At 44.7% G+C, this 16,547-nt stretch overlaps 1 protein-coding gene across 11 annotated transcripts in view; it reads left to right on the top strand.

Annotated features, from left to right (window-relative positions):
• PTPRE (protein tyrosine phosphatase receptor type E) overlaps positions 1–16,547 on the top strand; it is a 318,077-nt gene that overhangs the window by 199,785 nt on the left and 101,745 nt on the right. For all 11 annotated transcript variants that reach the window (XM_033941674.1, XM_033941670.1, XM_033941667.1 and 8 more), the window contains one exon: positions 5,542–5,678. In XM_033941674.1, coding sequence (XP_033797565.1) covers positions 5,542–5,678 — 137 coding nt within the window. The remainder of the gene's footprint in view (positions 1–5,541; positions 5,679–16,547) is intronic.

Here is a 16,547-nt window from a genome sequence, read left to right as displayed (position 1 = left end):
GAAAGAGTTGAAGTCACTACTGTTTTTACAGTGTTATGGACAAGTCTATAATTGCTTTTTGTTGAAACCACCTGATTATTCCGCATATGGATGTTGACTGTGATGATATGTTATTGTCTAGACTAGTTTTTTAAAATTCTTTATTAATTTTCACTTTCACATCACCAAAACTTTAGAGACAAACAGAAATTCTTGAAATAGAATATAATAAAGCTGAAAATACATTTAGAAATAATTAACACCTTTTACCCACAACATTTAGATAATTGTGATCCAAAATTAGGAAAAAGTACGTATCAATAAGTAATAAATGAACACAAAAGCATTGAAAGGTTGCTGTGGGACCCTGCCAATCTACTTTGAACGAATGGAATTTATACTGTGACATTAATTTCTTCTCTAGCACTTAAAAATTCCTCAAGCTGCTTAGGGTCAAAGAATTGAACTTGTTTGCCTTCATAAACAATATAACAATTGCAAGGACATTTTAACACAAAGTTAGCAGATGAAGCCTAAGGGGCTCATAATAAAAAAAAAACAACATCTAAAAAGTGGCCTAAATGGGTACTTGGATGATCAAAAAGCTTGATCGTCCAAGTACCCATAATCAAAGCTGGTTTTAGACGTATCTAAAACCAGCTTAGGCCTTTCCCCTGCCTCTAAACGCATAGAGCAAAAAGAGGCGTTTTTAGAGGAGGGGAAAGGTCGGGCGGGAGGTGGGCCGACCTACACCTAGGCGTACAGCAGGTATAACCAAAACTTTACGCAGGTTGACCCAGTCAAAACAGGTATAAGTGCAGAAAAGGGGCCGCTGAGCTGATCACTGCAGCTCAGCAGCTCCAGCAACCTACCTACCCCCTACTGCAACATTCGCTGCAGGAGAGATGGCTCATCTCTCCTGCCACGATGGTGATCACCCCCCCCCCCCAGAACCGCAGCACTTCGGGGTGAGCATCGCGGCAGGGCATCTCCCCTGCCAACGATCCTCACCCCGAAGTGGCGCAGTTCGGAGGGGGGTTGGCGATCACCATCGCTGGCAGGAGAGATGAGCCATCTCTCCTGCAGCGATCAGCCCTCCCCCGGCTATTACGATCGGGCAGGAGGGGGCCCAAGCCCTCCTGCCTGGCAACACCCCGAACCCCCGAGAGCATCGGGGCAAGAGGGAGCCCAAGCCCTCTTGCCCTACCGACTCCCCGACAGCATCGGGGGCAAGAGGGAGCCCAAGCCCTCTTGCCCCATGATCCTCAACCCCCCCACCCCCCCGCCGAGTCCGATGGGGCCAGGAGGGAGCCCAAGCCCTCCTGGCCCGGCGATCTCCAATGCCCCTCCCCCCCATGATCCGGCCAGGAGGGAGCCCAAGCCCTCCTGGCCCGGCGACACCCCCTTACCCACTAAAATACAGGCAGGAGGGATCCCAGGCCCTCCTGCCCTCGACGCAACACCCCCACGACTGAACCTCCGATCGACCCCCCCCTCTGACCCCCCCCACAGACCCCACGACCCTCCCACCCCATTCCCCGTACCTTAAAAATTGTTGGTCGGACAGGCGGGTGCCAAGCCTATCCGTCCAACAGGCCAGCCATCTCTGGAATGGCTGGCCTTAGGGCCTGATTGGCCCAGGCAGCTCAAACCCCACCCACAGGTGGGGCTTGAGGCACCTGGGCCAACCAGAATCTGCCCAGTTGTCTTAGGCCCTGCCCACAGGAGGGGCCTAAGACAACTGGGCCGATTCTGGTTGGCCCAGGTGCCTCAAGCCCCACCTGTGGGCGGTGTTTGAGTCGCCTGGGCCAATCAGGCCCTAAGGCCAGCCATTCCGGAGATGGCTGGCCTGTCGGAAGGACGGTCTTGGCACCCGTCCGTCTGACCAACAATTTTTAAGGTACGGGGGGGTGTCGTGGTGTCGGCGGGGGGGGGGGGTCGTGATTCAGCGGGGGTGGGGGCAATTTGGGGTTTGGGGTGGCAGTCGTGGGGGGGTTGCGTTGAGGGCAGGAGGGCCTGGGATCCCTCCTCTCTGTATTTTTGGGAGCCTGGGGGTTAGGGGGTGTCGCTGGGCCAGGAGGGCTTGGGCTCTCTCCTGGCCCCATCGGACTTGGCCGGGGTGGGGGGGGGGTTGGGGTTCGCTAGGGCTAGGGCTCCCTCTTGCCCCGATGCTGTCGGGGAGTCGGTGGGGCAAGAGGGCTTGGGCTCCCTCCTGCCTGGATCGTTGTAGGGGGGGGATTCTGTAACTGGTGTTGTTTTTGACAGACACCGGTTACAGAATCCAGCTTATAGGCGAAGCACTGTCTCCTTCTTCGCCTAAAAGCCCTTGTTTTGGGCATTTGGGACTTAGGCTTTTTGTAGGTTGATTATATAGTGTAAGTTTAGACGTAGTGGTGGTCTGGGCGTTTAAACAGCTGAACGTAGAGGCAGGCCATTATCAAAAAAATCCTCCTTTTGGACGATTTTTTTTTTATAGTGGACATTTTACCTGCTTCTACTTTCAACGTTTAAGACCTTAGGCCAAAAGGGGACTTAGAGGTTTTTTTTATTATGCCCCTCCACACCCTAGCCCGAAGAGCCAAGAAGGGTTTTCTTATCTGTGCATCTCGTACCAAGTTAGGAAATACACTTATTTTAGACCCTAGAAACTGAGAATCCAAATGTCTAAAGGAAAGCTTCAAAACATTGTTACAGTCAAGTTCAAAAGTGAAAGTGACCAGCAAAGGTAGTCCTAAAGGTAACCACTTCCAGAGAGGATTCCAAAAAGGTAGTAAGTCTTCCTTCTCAGCTGTTGCCTCTGAGTTAGCAGGACTCCTCCAACCCTGGAGGTATTGAGCACGTGTAATAGGAGGAAGTGCCTCTGACAGCATCCTCAAAACTTCCATCAGAAATTTCTTAAACATATCCACAATTGGCACCAGTGGAGAAATAGGAAAATTCAAAAATTGTAAGTTAAATCGTCTTGAATGAATTTCAAGGTATTCTAAGCGTTTTGCAATATAATGTCTATCTTTTACCACCGAAGATTCACATGTCTCCACTGCCTGGAGCCTATCCTTTAAAGAATCCATTTCTTGTCCATTTTGATTAGCAACCTGCACTTGAACCAAGACTGTTTCAGAAATATTCTTCAAATCTACAGTATTTTGTCTAACTTCTTTTAGCAGAGAAGATTGTATGCCATTAATAGCATCCCACAGTGATACAAAACTCTTCAAAACGCTAAACCCTGCTCATGCGACCTTTCAATACAGCCTTTCAGCATATCTCTACAGTGCGACCATTCAGTGTGTCCTTCCACTACGGTGCCATTTTGGATCCTATCATCTAGATTCATTTTATACTTGTATTGTGAATAAATAAAGATAGTTGTCAGTTGTGCTTGTTAAAGGGTTGGGCAACCTCGGTACTCAAGGACTGAAATCCAGTCGGGTTTTCAGGATTTCCCCAATGAATATACATAAGATCTATTTGCATGCACTGCTTCCATTGTATGCATGGACTTTGATAGACATCTTATAGCCCATTGTACTGTGATTCTTCACCAGATTCTCAACCAACTCCATGTAGTTTTTGCTTTGTGATTGCCCAGGAAGCCCCGAACCACTGTGACAAAGCTGTTCCAAGCTGCTTTCTCCTTCCTAGTTAGCTTCTTGGGAAATTTCTTGCAGTCCAGGATCTTCTTTATCTGTGGTCTGATGAAGACACCAGTTTTGACCTTTGCCTCAGACAGATTAGGGAAGATTTCTTAAAGGTACTTGAAGGCTGCTCTGTCAAATTGTCTTAACGCTTTGACAGATTGTTTCATTAGGCCCAGTTTGATGTGCAGTGGTGGCATCAGCACCTTCCGGAGGTTCACCAATGGTTCCTATTTATTGTTTCTCCCCATAGAGAACTTGGTCTGCTGTGGCCAGTCCCATCTTTGGTAGTGTGCCTTTGTGTCCCTGCTGTTCCAAAGGCTGAGATAGCAGGGAAACTTGATAAAAACCGCCTTGGTGATCGATTAGGAATGCCACCATTTTGAAGTCTCTGATGACCTCCCAGCCATACTTATCATACTTCAAGGTGCCTAGTAAGGTCTTGATTCTTTTGTAATCCTCTTTGAAGTGCACTGAGTGAGCCAGTGGAAGAGATGGATACTTGTTCCCATTATGGAGCAGCATGGCTTTGATGCTTCTGGATGAGCTGTCACTCTTATTCCAGTTGCCTCAGACTGGGTACATTGTGGCAGAAGCAGAGCTCATCTTGATGGGTGAAGAAGATAGAAAAAGCTTGGTGATCTGTGACTAGCACACTTCCATCCAACAAGTTCCATTACTTGAGCCTAGATGTCAAAAGCTCGGTGAGACCATGAACTCTGTTCAAGTCATTGAGGTCTTTTTGGATGGTATGGGTTTCTCACATCAGCTGCACCACTGATATTGTAAACTAGATCTACAACGTGCCCCTCATTCTCCGACTTGTTTCTCTTTTCTGAAGACAGCTCTGGAGGAGTGGGTATGGGGAGCTCAGGGCATAATGGTACTAGGACGATGGATGAAGGAATGTCCAGATATGTGATTGCAGGTGTATGCTTGCCAGTTCAATGTTTGGAAGGGCCCATCATGCTTGAGTGGTCAGTGGGTTCCCGCCATATTCTTAGGATAGCAAACTTCATGGCTTTCTTTTCCCCCTATATACCATTCTGTAGAAGAGCAAAATGAAATTATGGTAAAGAAAACAATAAATTTATTTCACCTATGACTAATGTGTACAAAATTCTCACAACATGTTTCATATATGATATATGAGAAACAAAATTCTTACCTTCCAGAGGTTTTTTTGGACAGTGTTCACATGTGAAGTGAGGAGCCCAAGGTTTGTTGATCCCCAACAGGCATGCCAAAATATGCCTTATAGGCTTTGCACATCTTAACAGATGCTTTTGTGGAATACTTTTTCCCTCTTGTCTTTATAAATTGGCCACACACATAGCAAAATGCATCTGCTGGATTGCCCCTAACCCCCTCTTCTATTGAACTGCACTAGCAGTTTTTAGTGCAGAGAGCCATGCTGAATGGCCTGCGCTGCTCCTGACGCTCATAGAGTTCCTATGAGCTTCGGGAGCAATGCGGGCCATTTAGCGCGGCCCTCTGTGCTTCAAACTGCTAGCACAGTTTAATAGAAGAGGGGGTTAGTTTACTCAGCTTGGAATCAATCTGGAATATTCTGCAAAAAAGTAAATTTCAAAATATCAATGTGGCATATGCAATTAAGAAAGAACACAGTTACTTCTATTAAAACCATTAAATGTATTTTGCCTTTACTTTTTGATTTACCCTTGTAGCTGGTCAGTGATTGGCTAAATTGTTTTGAATATCAAGTAGCATATTGTTTACTCTCTGATAAGTAGACTTTGTTATGCCAGTTTGATGTATTATTAGTCAATGATGCTGCAGTTAGAAACTGACATTTTCTTGTTTCGTGTAACAGCCTTGTTCATCCTATATAGCTGTATATTTGAATCTTAAAAACATCCTCATGTTATTTCTGGTCTAATGTTTCTCCTCCCTAATTTGACAGAACAGCAGAGGGTAATGCTGCTGAGCAGGTCTCCCATGGGTCCAAAAAAATACTTTCCTATTCCTTTGGAGAACTTGGAGGAAGAGGTCAGGATAAGATCAGCTGATGATGGTAAACTGTTTCGTGAGGAGTATAACGTAAGTTCATCGACTTCACATTTTATTTTTACACTGTAGAGAAGATAAAATTAGAAAGTGAAAAAAATTTGGAGGATAAGTTTATCTCTTGATCTCTAGTGAATGAACAAGGAATCGGGTTTGTCATGTGAAGCATAAAAGATTTTCAACTCTGTGTCTTTAAATAAAGTAACTTCCTGGATGCTTGGAGTTGCTCTCTACTTTACAGCTTCAAGGGCCAGTTTAGAGTTCAGGATTTAGATTAAGAATTTGTGAACTTGGCAGAATTGCTGTGTGGTGACTTATTTTCCCGTTACATAATTTTATTTGCTTGATTTGGTATATCTATATCTATATCAATATCTATATATATAGATATATAAAAACAAATGGTTCACAGGCTTTAAAATATAGATATTGAAAGTCCCACTGAATGGTTAAGATAAACAACTAATTTTATTCGCTGATTCTTAGGTGACTATTCAATCAAACCTAACAAGCCAGGTTGTCAACTGAATGTTCACCTAAACCTAGTTGGAAAAAATTTGAGCAGCTAGATATAATAATCCCCAGATAAATTTAGCCCAGTGGTTCCCAAACCTGGTCGTGGAGGCACTTCAGCCAATCAGATTTTCTGGACATCCACAATGAATATTCATAAGAGAGATTTGCATGCACTTCTTCCATTGCTTGCAAATCTCTCTCTAGTTTTAGATATCCTGAAAACCTGACTGGCTGGGGTGGAACTGGTTTGGGAACCACTGGGCTAAGGTTTATCTGGGGAATCCAGCCTCAGTATATCTAGCTGCTAAAATTCTTTTTTTAAATTTTTATTATAATTTTCAATAGAACAAATACATCAAAGGCATTTATCAAGAAAATCCACATTAATGGGAAAAAAGAGAAAAAATTAATACAAAAGTAATAATAATAGAAGCAAAGAGTGATCTCTATTAGAAAATGATTCATCCCCATCCCCTCGGCGTCCCTAAAGTGAAGTGCCTTTTTAATCCTCATTTCTTTACCGTCCCCACAATCTTAATTTTTGTCCCCACATCTCCCTGCTCATGGCAGAAAGATGATTTTATGCTATTTTATGGTTCTAAAGCATTGCAAATAAACAGTTTAAGCCTATAGTGGGTTTTTTTAAAAAAAATTTATTTATATTGAAAGAACATAAATAAAAATATAACTTGTGAGGCATACTGGTTTCTGCATAAACATTAATTCAATACCAGTGATATTTTAGTTCAGACAATTACTTCTAAATGGTCTACGAGGATGGGCACAAGATGTAGAAGTAGAAGGGATGCTGGGAAACAGCGATCACAATATGATCCACTTTAATCTGGATGCAGGGGAGAAATATCACTCCAAAACGATAGCCACGGCACCGAACTTCCGAAAAGGGAATTATGAAGGGATTAGACTCATGGTAGGGAAGAAGATTAAGAAGAGGATAAGCACTGTAAAAACGCTAGAGCAAGCTTGGTCCCTTTTTAAGGACAGAGTTACTAAGGCACAAAATCTGTATATACCGTGTATCAACAAGGGATCAAAGAGGAAAAAGAACAAAGAACCGGCGTGGCTCACTGTAGAGGTGAGGGAAGCGATAAGAGACAAGAAAACTTCATTTAAGGAATTGAAAAGGTAAAAAATGGACCAAAAACTGGAACAAGCACAAATACCATCAACGCAGGTGCCACAAGGCACTAAAAGGGGCTTAGTGCTTTTCTCAGTGTGAAGACAAACCAAAAAGCACAAACAGACAAAGCCAGCAAATTAAAAAAAAAATTAATCAAGCACAGCCCTCAGAATATCACATGTAAATAACTTTATTTATTTATTTATTTATTTAAAATATTTATAGCCTGCAAATCCAACAATTCTAAGTGGGTACCAACGTTACATACATAATAAAATACTTATTTCTCAATGGTCTACGAGGACCGGCACAAGAAGGGATGCTGGGAAACAGCGATCACAATATGATCCGCTTCAATCTGGATGCAGGGGAGAAATATCAGTCCAAAAGTCTAAAAGGGGCCAAAAGAGATTACAACGAAAAAATAGCCAAGGAGGTGAAGAACTTCAAGCCGTTCTTTCGATATATTAAAGTAAAACGACCCATGAAGGAAGTGGTGGGACCGTTGGATGACCATGGAATAAAGGGAGCGCTAAAGGAGAATAAAGCAATTGCTGAAAAACTGAACACATTTTTTTGCATCTGTATTTACCGAAGAAGATGTACACAGCATACTGGAACCCATCAGGCTATATACTGGAAATGAAGACGAAAAGCTGACAGGATTGACGGTCAGTCTAGGCAGATTGATAGGCTTAAGACCAGCATCCATCCGAGGGTCATCAAGGAACTGAAAGGGACCATAGCTGAACTGCTTCAATCTGTCAATCAAATCGGGAAAGATTCTGGAAGACTGGAAGCTGGCGAATGTTACGCCAATCTTCAAGAAAGGTTTGAGGGGAGATCCGGGAAACTACAGACCGGTGAGTCTGACCTCGGTTCCGGGAAAGATGGTAGAGTCGCTGATAAAGGACCGCATCATCGATCACCTAAGTCTCAGCAGCCATATTGAAGCTATATTACCAGCAAATCTAGTGGTGGCAGCAGGCAGGAAAGACTAAGGATCTTTCCTGCCCACGAAGAGGCCACCAAACCACCCGGAGTTTTAAGGTATGTAGATCTGGGAAGGCAGGCCTGTTCCCCATTAGTGCAGTATGACTGCAGTACTGGTTCCCGTTTCCACGGCAAAATCATGGAATGGGCCACCGATATCACAATAATACTGGGCAATGCCCCTACAAGGTCCCCATTACCACTGTAATGGTTACCATGTCACGCTTAAACCACTACCTAGCAATCAACTACCGTATTTTCACTCATATACCGCGCACCCGTGTAAAATGCGCATACGGATATAGCGCGCGGGGAACTGTAATTTATGTAAATAAATTTTTATATACCGCGCACACCTGTATACTGCGCATGCCGCCCCGACTCTCCCGTCGCTGCCCGACTCTCCTTTCGCCCGCCCCGACTCTCCTCTGGCCAGCCTGACTCTCCTTTAGCCCGCCCCCGACTCTCCTCTGGCCAGCCCACTCTCCTTTAGCCCGCCCCGACTCTCCTCTCCCCCTTGAAGTCCTGTCCCCACCCTGAAAGCCTGATGCCCCCCCCGACGTCCAATTCACCCCCCCCCCCCGCAGGACCGCTCGCACCCGCACCCCGAAGGACCGCTCACGCTCGAACACGCACCCGCATCCCCACCCCGAAGGACCGCTCGCAACCCCACAGCCTCCCCACCCCCCCATGTAGAAGTTTCCTACCATCGTCCTGCTGCTTCCTCTGCCGGCGGTCCTGCCCCTTCTCTTAGCCCTGCGTCTACGCTGCTTCCTCTTCCGGCGGTCCCGCCCTTTCTCTGACGTCAGAGAAAGGGCGGGACCACCGGAAGAGGAAGCAGCGTAGACGCAGGGCTAAGAGAAGGGGCAGCACCGCCGGCAGAGGAAGCAGCAGGACGACGGTAGGAAACTTCTACATGATGGGGGGGAGGCTGTGGGGGTGTGAGCGGTCCTTCGGGGTGCGGGTGCGGGTTCGTGTTCCAGTGCGAGCGGTCCTTCGGGGTGCGGGTGCGAGCGGTCCTGCGAGGGGGGGGGGTGAATCGGACGTCGGGGGGGAACTATGTAAAAAAAAAAAGGGGATAACGCGCTCATGCATATAACTCGCATGGTTATACACGGTTTGTAAAATCGTGTATAACGCGCGCGTTATATGCATGAAAATACGGTACATGACAATAAGTATTATACATCTTTGTAGCTATGATGAAACATTTGCTTCTCTTTCTAATAAGTCTTTCTAACTCATCTGATTCTGCCAAAATAATTAAACATAGATGCTCAAATTCTGTCCCATCTCTTTTTTGTTATTTCATCCTGCAATAATAATATTAGTGCATAGGTAAAAATGAAAGTAATAGAAGAAAATACATTTTGTTGCAGCTACATTAAAAATGGCTTTAGTGCATAGGAAAGACTGGCATAAGGGCCAATTCTTGTTGCAGCTTAGTAAAAAGACCTATAAATGAGTAAAGCAAGTGATAGCGGAATAAATTAGAGTGGACAGTAGTTTAAGACAAGTTGCATTTGGCAGTTCTACTGCAGCTTCACATTGGTTATGTCAAATGTCAAAAAAAGCCCTAAAGCAAGAGTCAGTGTCATAAGTTTTCTTAGTGGGAGTGATGGAAATCTAAATTTGGTAATTCATAAATAATATATTTTCCTGTGTTTCCGCTTTAGTGGTGCTGAAGCTCGGTTTCTCATTATTTGTTGAAGCTTTTTCCTGAGTAGAGGTTGATTTAATGTATTTAGCATTTGGTGCTGTTTCATTCAAAATTCAACTGCACAACTCATATTCTGCAAGAGCCATTATTCTCACATTACCCCTCTCCTAAAGACACTTCATTGGCTCCCCATCCGTTCCAAATACAAACTCTTCTTACTGACCTACAATTGCATTTTCTCCTCTTATTTGCATTCAGACTCCTCTTATTGACCTACAATTGCATTCACTTGACAGCCCCTCATCACTTATCACCCCCATGTGCCCCCCCCCTCCCGTGAGCTCTGCTTAGCCAGTAGGTCCTTCCTATCTGTGCCCTTCTCCACTGCCAACTCCAGACTTCTGTCTTGCTGTACCATATGCCTAGAACAAACTACCCGAACCACTATGGCAGGCTCCGTTTCTGGCAGTGTTCAAGTTAATAGCCCACTTCTTCAAGACTGCTTTCAGCTCCTAACTCCTCTCACCATGGGTTCTACATCCCCAACCCTATATGTCATGTCTGTCTGTCCAAGTTAGATTTTAAGCTCTTCCGAGCAGAGACATTCTATTTAATATCAAAATATATAGTGCCCCCCTTCTCCCTATCCATATGTTTCTGCATCTTTTAAAAATGCCAAAGCCTAAAAGAGGCCTGGGGGTCTGAGTCCAAAGGAAGGGGCCCCGGGTCTTCAAGGCCCTGCCTATGGCTTTCTTTCATTCCCCTGCCCAACCCTCGGTTTACCTTTTTCAGTAAACAAGTCTTCAGCGTGCTGTAGTGCCAGCAGCAGATTTATTTATAGACTGCTTCTGGCCTGCACCAGGCCTTTACCTTTGACTCGTCCTAGGGAAAGGCACGGTGCAGGCCAGAGGCAACCTGTGAGTAACTCTGCCGCTGGTGCTGCAGCATGGAAGACTTGTTTACTGAAAAGATACACCAGGAGTTGGGCTGGGGACTGAAAGAGAACTGAGGGCAGGACTGGGAGAAGAGGGAGAGATGCCAGACCATGTGGGCCGGAGGGAGAACATAAGAAGAATAGCCTTACTGGGTCAGACCAATGGTCCATCTAGCCCAGTAGCCCGTCCTCACGGTGGCCAATCCAGGTCACTAGTACCTGGCAAAACCCAAAGAGTAGCAACATTCCATGGTACTGATCCAGGACAAGCAGTGGCTTCCCCCTTATCTTTCTTAATAACAGACTATGGACTTTTCCTCCAGGAAATTTTCCAAACCTTTCTTAAAACCAGCTACGCTATCCGCTCTTACCACCACCTCTGGCAATGTGTTCCAGAACTTAACTATTCTCCGAGTGAAAAAATATTTCCTCCTGTTGGTTTTAAAAGTATTTCCCTGTAACTTCGAGTGTCCCCTAGTCTTTGTAATTTTTGAAGGAGTAAAAAATCGATCCACTTGTACACATTCTACTCCACTCAGGATTTTGTAGACTTCAATCATATCTCCCTTCAGCCGTCTCTTTTCCAAGCTGAAGAGCCGTAACTTTTTTAGGATTCTCAGGCTGCCCGAAAATCATAATTTTAAAAGGGCCGGATTTCTGACATCCAAATATTTAGACTTGTAATGTACTCTTTCTATTCAGTGATGTAAAGTGGTGCTACTCTTTGGGTTTTGGCTAGGTACTTTTGACCTGGATTGGCCAGTGTGAGAACCATTGATCTGACCCAGTAAGGCTATTCTTATGTTCTTATGGTGAATGCCGGAATAGCCCTTCAAAAGAGGTGACTAGGGCCAAAACCCTGAAAACAGCCTGCGTTAATCCTTGCTTGAACACCTGCTTCTTAATTAAAATACAGAAAAGTGATAATATACTACTGCTTCATCATATGCATGTTTTTGCTCCTCCTTCTCCCTCCCTTTTATATTTTTCTTGGCTCTTAGAAAAACACTTTTGTAGAGTGATGCTAGGAGACATAAACTGAAGAAATAAAATAAATTCTGTGTCAGCATTATTGTTTTTGTATAATACGTAGCAATAGCTTTTCATGCCACTTTGTGTAGAACTGGACTGGTCCCTTACTCTGGTTCTTGGTGTAGCTACCGTAGTGTTTAGCTATAGGAAGTTAGTATCTTGAAAGAGTCAGGTAGGTGTGCATGGTCAGGAACACCACCACATTCTTCCTTTAGCTATTGTAAGCTGGTTTTGTGCATGAAGTTGCACTTGTTTTAGAAAATAACTGAACATCCTTTGTAATAATAATAATAATAACTTTATTCTTCTATACCCCCACAATCTTGCGACTTCTAGGTGGTTTACAATCAAGAGTGTTGGACATTCAGCGAAATACAATAAGTAGATATTCAGAGGAAATACAGAGATCAGAGACCTCAGGAGGCAATAGTATAGAAATACAATTTGCTGAGCGAAAATGTAATATGTACATTTTAGTAGGTAATGTCCGACAGGACCTGTTGGGGATAAATAGCGACGTAAAGTTACGATAAGATGAAGATAACAGATTATATTTATAACAGTGCTGTAAGTTCAGGTGGAATAGGGAGGGGGGAGGGAGAGGGAGAGCGGGTCAATTGTTTAGGTATTTCTGGAACAGGTATGTTTTTAGGTGTTTCCTGAATTCCCTGTATGTAGTGGGCGAAAGCAGTTGGTCTAGGTCTTTGCCCCATAGGACTGCTTGGTGAGAGAGAAGGTGTTCGTGGTGTTTTTTCATTTTGCAGCCTCTAACTGGAGGGGAAATGAGTTTTGGGTGTGTGTTTCTCTTGAGTTTGTTATTAGAAAATGCGAAAAGGTTCATTATGTTCTTGGGGGTCAGGCCGTATAGTACTTTGAAGCAGAGGAAGGCATATTTAAACCTTACTCGGGCTTCCGTTGGTAGCCAGTGCAGCTGCCGATAGTAGGGTGTCACATGGTCGAATTTCTTCAGCCCGAAGATAAGTCTGACCGCAGCATTTTGCATTATTTGGTGTAGTCTCATATTCTTTTGTGAGATTTCTAGATAGGCGATGTTGCAGTAGTCAAGCTGACTCAGTATGAGGGATTGCAGATATGGATCCGAATATACAAGATCGACTGACCAACATCCCATGCCAGGGCAATGAGTTGTTCGAAGACTCTATTGAAGCAGCTACAAAATGCTTATCTGAGCATGAGAAATCATTTGCCTCCATAGTTAGGCCAAAACCCAAGCCTTCCACTGCTAAGGGTTATAGGCCTACTCCATCTTACCAGAGGCATTATCCTCAAAAGTCAGCACCTTATTCAAGGCCGCCTCCTAAGAAACAACAGCAGCAACGACAGCAAAAACCTCAGACTTCTGCTGCACCCAAGGCCTCTCAGTCTTTTTGACCATCTAACACAGAGCATAACCTCAGTCGTTCTGCCTCTGTCCTCTCCTCTCTCCATTGGGGGTTGTCTCCATCATTTTTACCAACGATGGGAGCTCATTACATCCGACCTCTGGGTCTTCACTATCATTCACTTCATCCGGGTTCCACCAGATCTTCCCCCAAGAGAATATCCTTCCAATCCGTCACAGACCACCCTTTTTCTTCAGGAAGCTCAAACTCTGCTTCATCTCCATGCCATCGAGGAAGTTCCCCTGGAACAGCAGAGCAAGGGATTTTATTCCCATTACTTCCTTGTCCCAAAGAAGACGGGAGATCTCCAACCTATTTTGGATCTCAGAGCTCTCAACAAATTTCTTTTCAGAGAAAAATTTTGAATGCTGTCTCTAGCATCCTTGTATCCGCTTCTGGATCACAATGATTGGTTATGCTCTCTGGATCTCAAAGAGGCTTACATTCTCATCCCCATTCATCCAGCCTCTCGCAAGTTTCTCAGATTTTGGGTGGGAAATCATCATTTTCAGTACAGAGTGCTACCCTTCAGCTTGGCATCATCTCCCAGAGTTTTCACCAAGTGCCTAGTAGTAGTAGCAGCAGCAGCTCTGCGCAACCATGGTCTTCAGATTTTCCCGTACTTGGACGATTGGTCATGAAAGATTCAACATCTTAGGGGATTATTGTAGCGACCCAAAAAACTATTTGGTTCCTCCAAAGTTTGGGGTTTGAAATAAACTTTCCAAAATCCCAACTATAGCCCTCTCAGACTCTACAGTTCATTGGAGCTGTACTGGACACTGCAACTCAGAGCATTCCTTCCTCAACAAAGTCAGGTTGCTCTCATTCAACTTTGTCAAAAAGTATCATCCCTTACTTCACTCTCAGCAAGACACATAATGGTTCTGCTAGGTCGCATGGCCTCTACAGTTCACATGACTCCTTTTGCCAGCCTTCACCTCAGAATTCCTTAGTGGACCCTGGCATCTCAGTGGGCGCAGGCTTTCGACCCACTTTTTCAGTACATTACAGTGATTCCTTTGTTGAGACTGTCTCTCCACTGGTGGATGCTCTCTTCCAATCTCTCCAGAGGTTACTGTTTCAAACACCCCCTCATCAAAAGATCCTCACGACAGATTCCTCAACCTACACTTGGGGAGCTCATCTCAATGGTCTCCTTACTCAAGGGCATTGGTCTAGCACAGATCTTCGGTTTCAGCATCTTCTTCACGATCAAGTAGTCCTCATTCGTACAGACAATCAAGTAGCCATGTAGTACGTCAACATGCAGGGAGGAACAGGATCTCTCCATTTTTGCCAGGAAGCTCAGAAGGTTTGGAATTGGGCAATTCTTCACAACACCTTTCTGAAAGCGGTCTACATTCAAGGAGAGAAAAACTGTCTGGCTGACAAATTGAGTCGTCTTCTGCAACCTCATGAATGGACGCTCAATTCATCACCTCTCCATCAAATTTTTTCTCAGTGGGGAACTCCTCACATAGATCTCTTTGCATCTCCCCACAACAACAAACTGCCTCAGTTCTGCTCCAGGATATACTCTCCTCACCATCTGGAGGCAGATGCTTTTCTTCTGGAATGGACGAATCAGTTTCTGTATGTGTTTCCTCCATTTCCTCTCATTCTCAAGACATTCGTCAAACTCAAATACGAACATGCCACCATGATTCTGATAGCTCCTTGGTGGCCCAGACAACTGTGGTTCTCCCTTTTACTTCAACTTAGCAGCAGGGAGCCATTCCTTCTACCAGTTTTTCCATCTCTGCTTACACAGAGTCAAGGGTCTCTGCTTCATCCCAACCTGCAATCTTTACACCTGACAGCTTGGTACCTCTCAACATAACTGCCACTCTACAGTTCTCTCAATCTGTCAAGGACATTTTAGAGGCTTCCAGGAAGCCTACCACTAGGCAATGTTATACCCAGAAATGGACTAGATTTTCTGCTTGGTGCACCATTCATCACAAGGAGCCTCAGTCTACCTCCTTGTCTTCAATTTCGGATTACCTAAGAACATAAGAACATAAAAATTGCCACTGCTGGGTCAGACCAGTGGTTCATCGTGCCCAGCAGTTCACTCCCGCGGTGGCCCCCAGGTCAAAGACCAGCGCCCTAACCGAGACGGCCCTACCTGCGTTACGTTCTAGTTCCACAGGAACTTGTCTAACTTTGTCTTGAATCCCTGGATGGTGTTTTCCCCTACGACAGCCTTCGGAACAGCATTCCAGTTTTCCACCACTCTGGGTGAAAAAGAACTTCCTTACATTTGTACGGAATCTATACCCTTTTAACTTTAGAGAGTTCCCTCTCGTTCTTCCTACCTTGGAGAGGGTGAACAACCTGTCTTTATCTACCAAGTTTATTCACTTCATTATCTTGAAGGTTTCAATCATGTCCCCTCTTAGTCTCCTCTTTTCAAGGGAGAAGAGACCCAGTTTCTCTAATCTCTCAGTGTATGACAACTCCTCCAGCCCCTTAACCATTTTAGTCGGTCTTCTCTGGAACCTTTCGAGTAGTACTGTGTCCTTCTTCAAGTACAGCGACCAGTGCTGGACGCAGTATTCCAAGTTCGTGATCCCTTTCTTAATCATTCCAAGCATTCTGTTTGCCCTTTATGCTGCTGCTGCACATTGAGTGGACTGCTTCATCAACTTGTCGACCAGTACTCCCAAGTCTCTTTCCTGGGTTGTCTCTCCGAGTACTGCACCAGACATCCTGTATTCGTGTACAAAATTTTTGTTACCAACATGCATCACCTTACACTTGTCCATGTTAAACTTAATTTGCCATGTCGCAGCCCATTTCTCGAGCGTGTTTATGTCCTGTTGCAGGTCTTCGCAATCCTCCTGCCCCTTTACTACTCTGAATAACTTTGTATCATCTGCAAATTTAATCATCTCGCATGTCGTTCCAATTTCTAAGTTGTTTAAAATATGTTGAAGAGCACAGGCCCAAGCACCAAACCCTGCATCACTCCACTGGTGATGCTTTTCCAGTCCGAGTATTATTTATTTATTTTTTATTTTTGTATACCGCCATACCCATCCATTTACCACCACTCTTTGCTTTCTATCTGCCTACCAATTTTTGATCCATGTGTGTATTTCACCCTCAATCACATGGCTCGCAATTTTTTTGAAGTAGTCATTCATGCGGGACCTTGTCAAACACCTTCTGAAAATCCAGATACCTGTTGCATTTATCTCAATCAGGCCTCAAATCA

The sequence above is a fragment of the Geotrypetes seraphini genome, chromosome 4 (genome assembly GCF_902459505.1).
Source record: "Geotrypetes seraphini chromosome 4, aGeoSer1.1, whole genome shotgun sequence".
NCBI lineage: Eukaryota > Metazoa > Chordata > Amphibia > Gymnophiona > Dermophiidae > Geotrypetes > Geotrypetes seraphini.
Note: the sequence above shows the minus strand (reverse complement) of the source record. Positions and strands in the feature narration are given on the sequence as shown.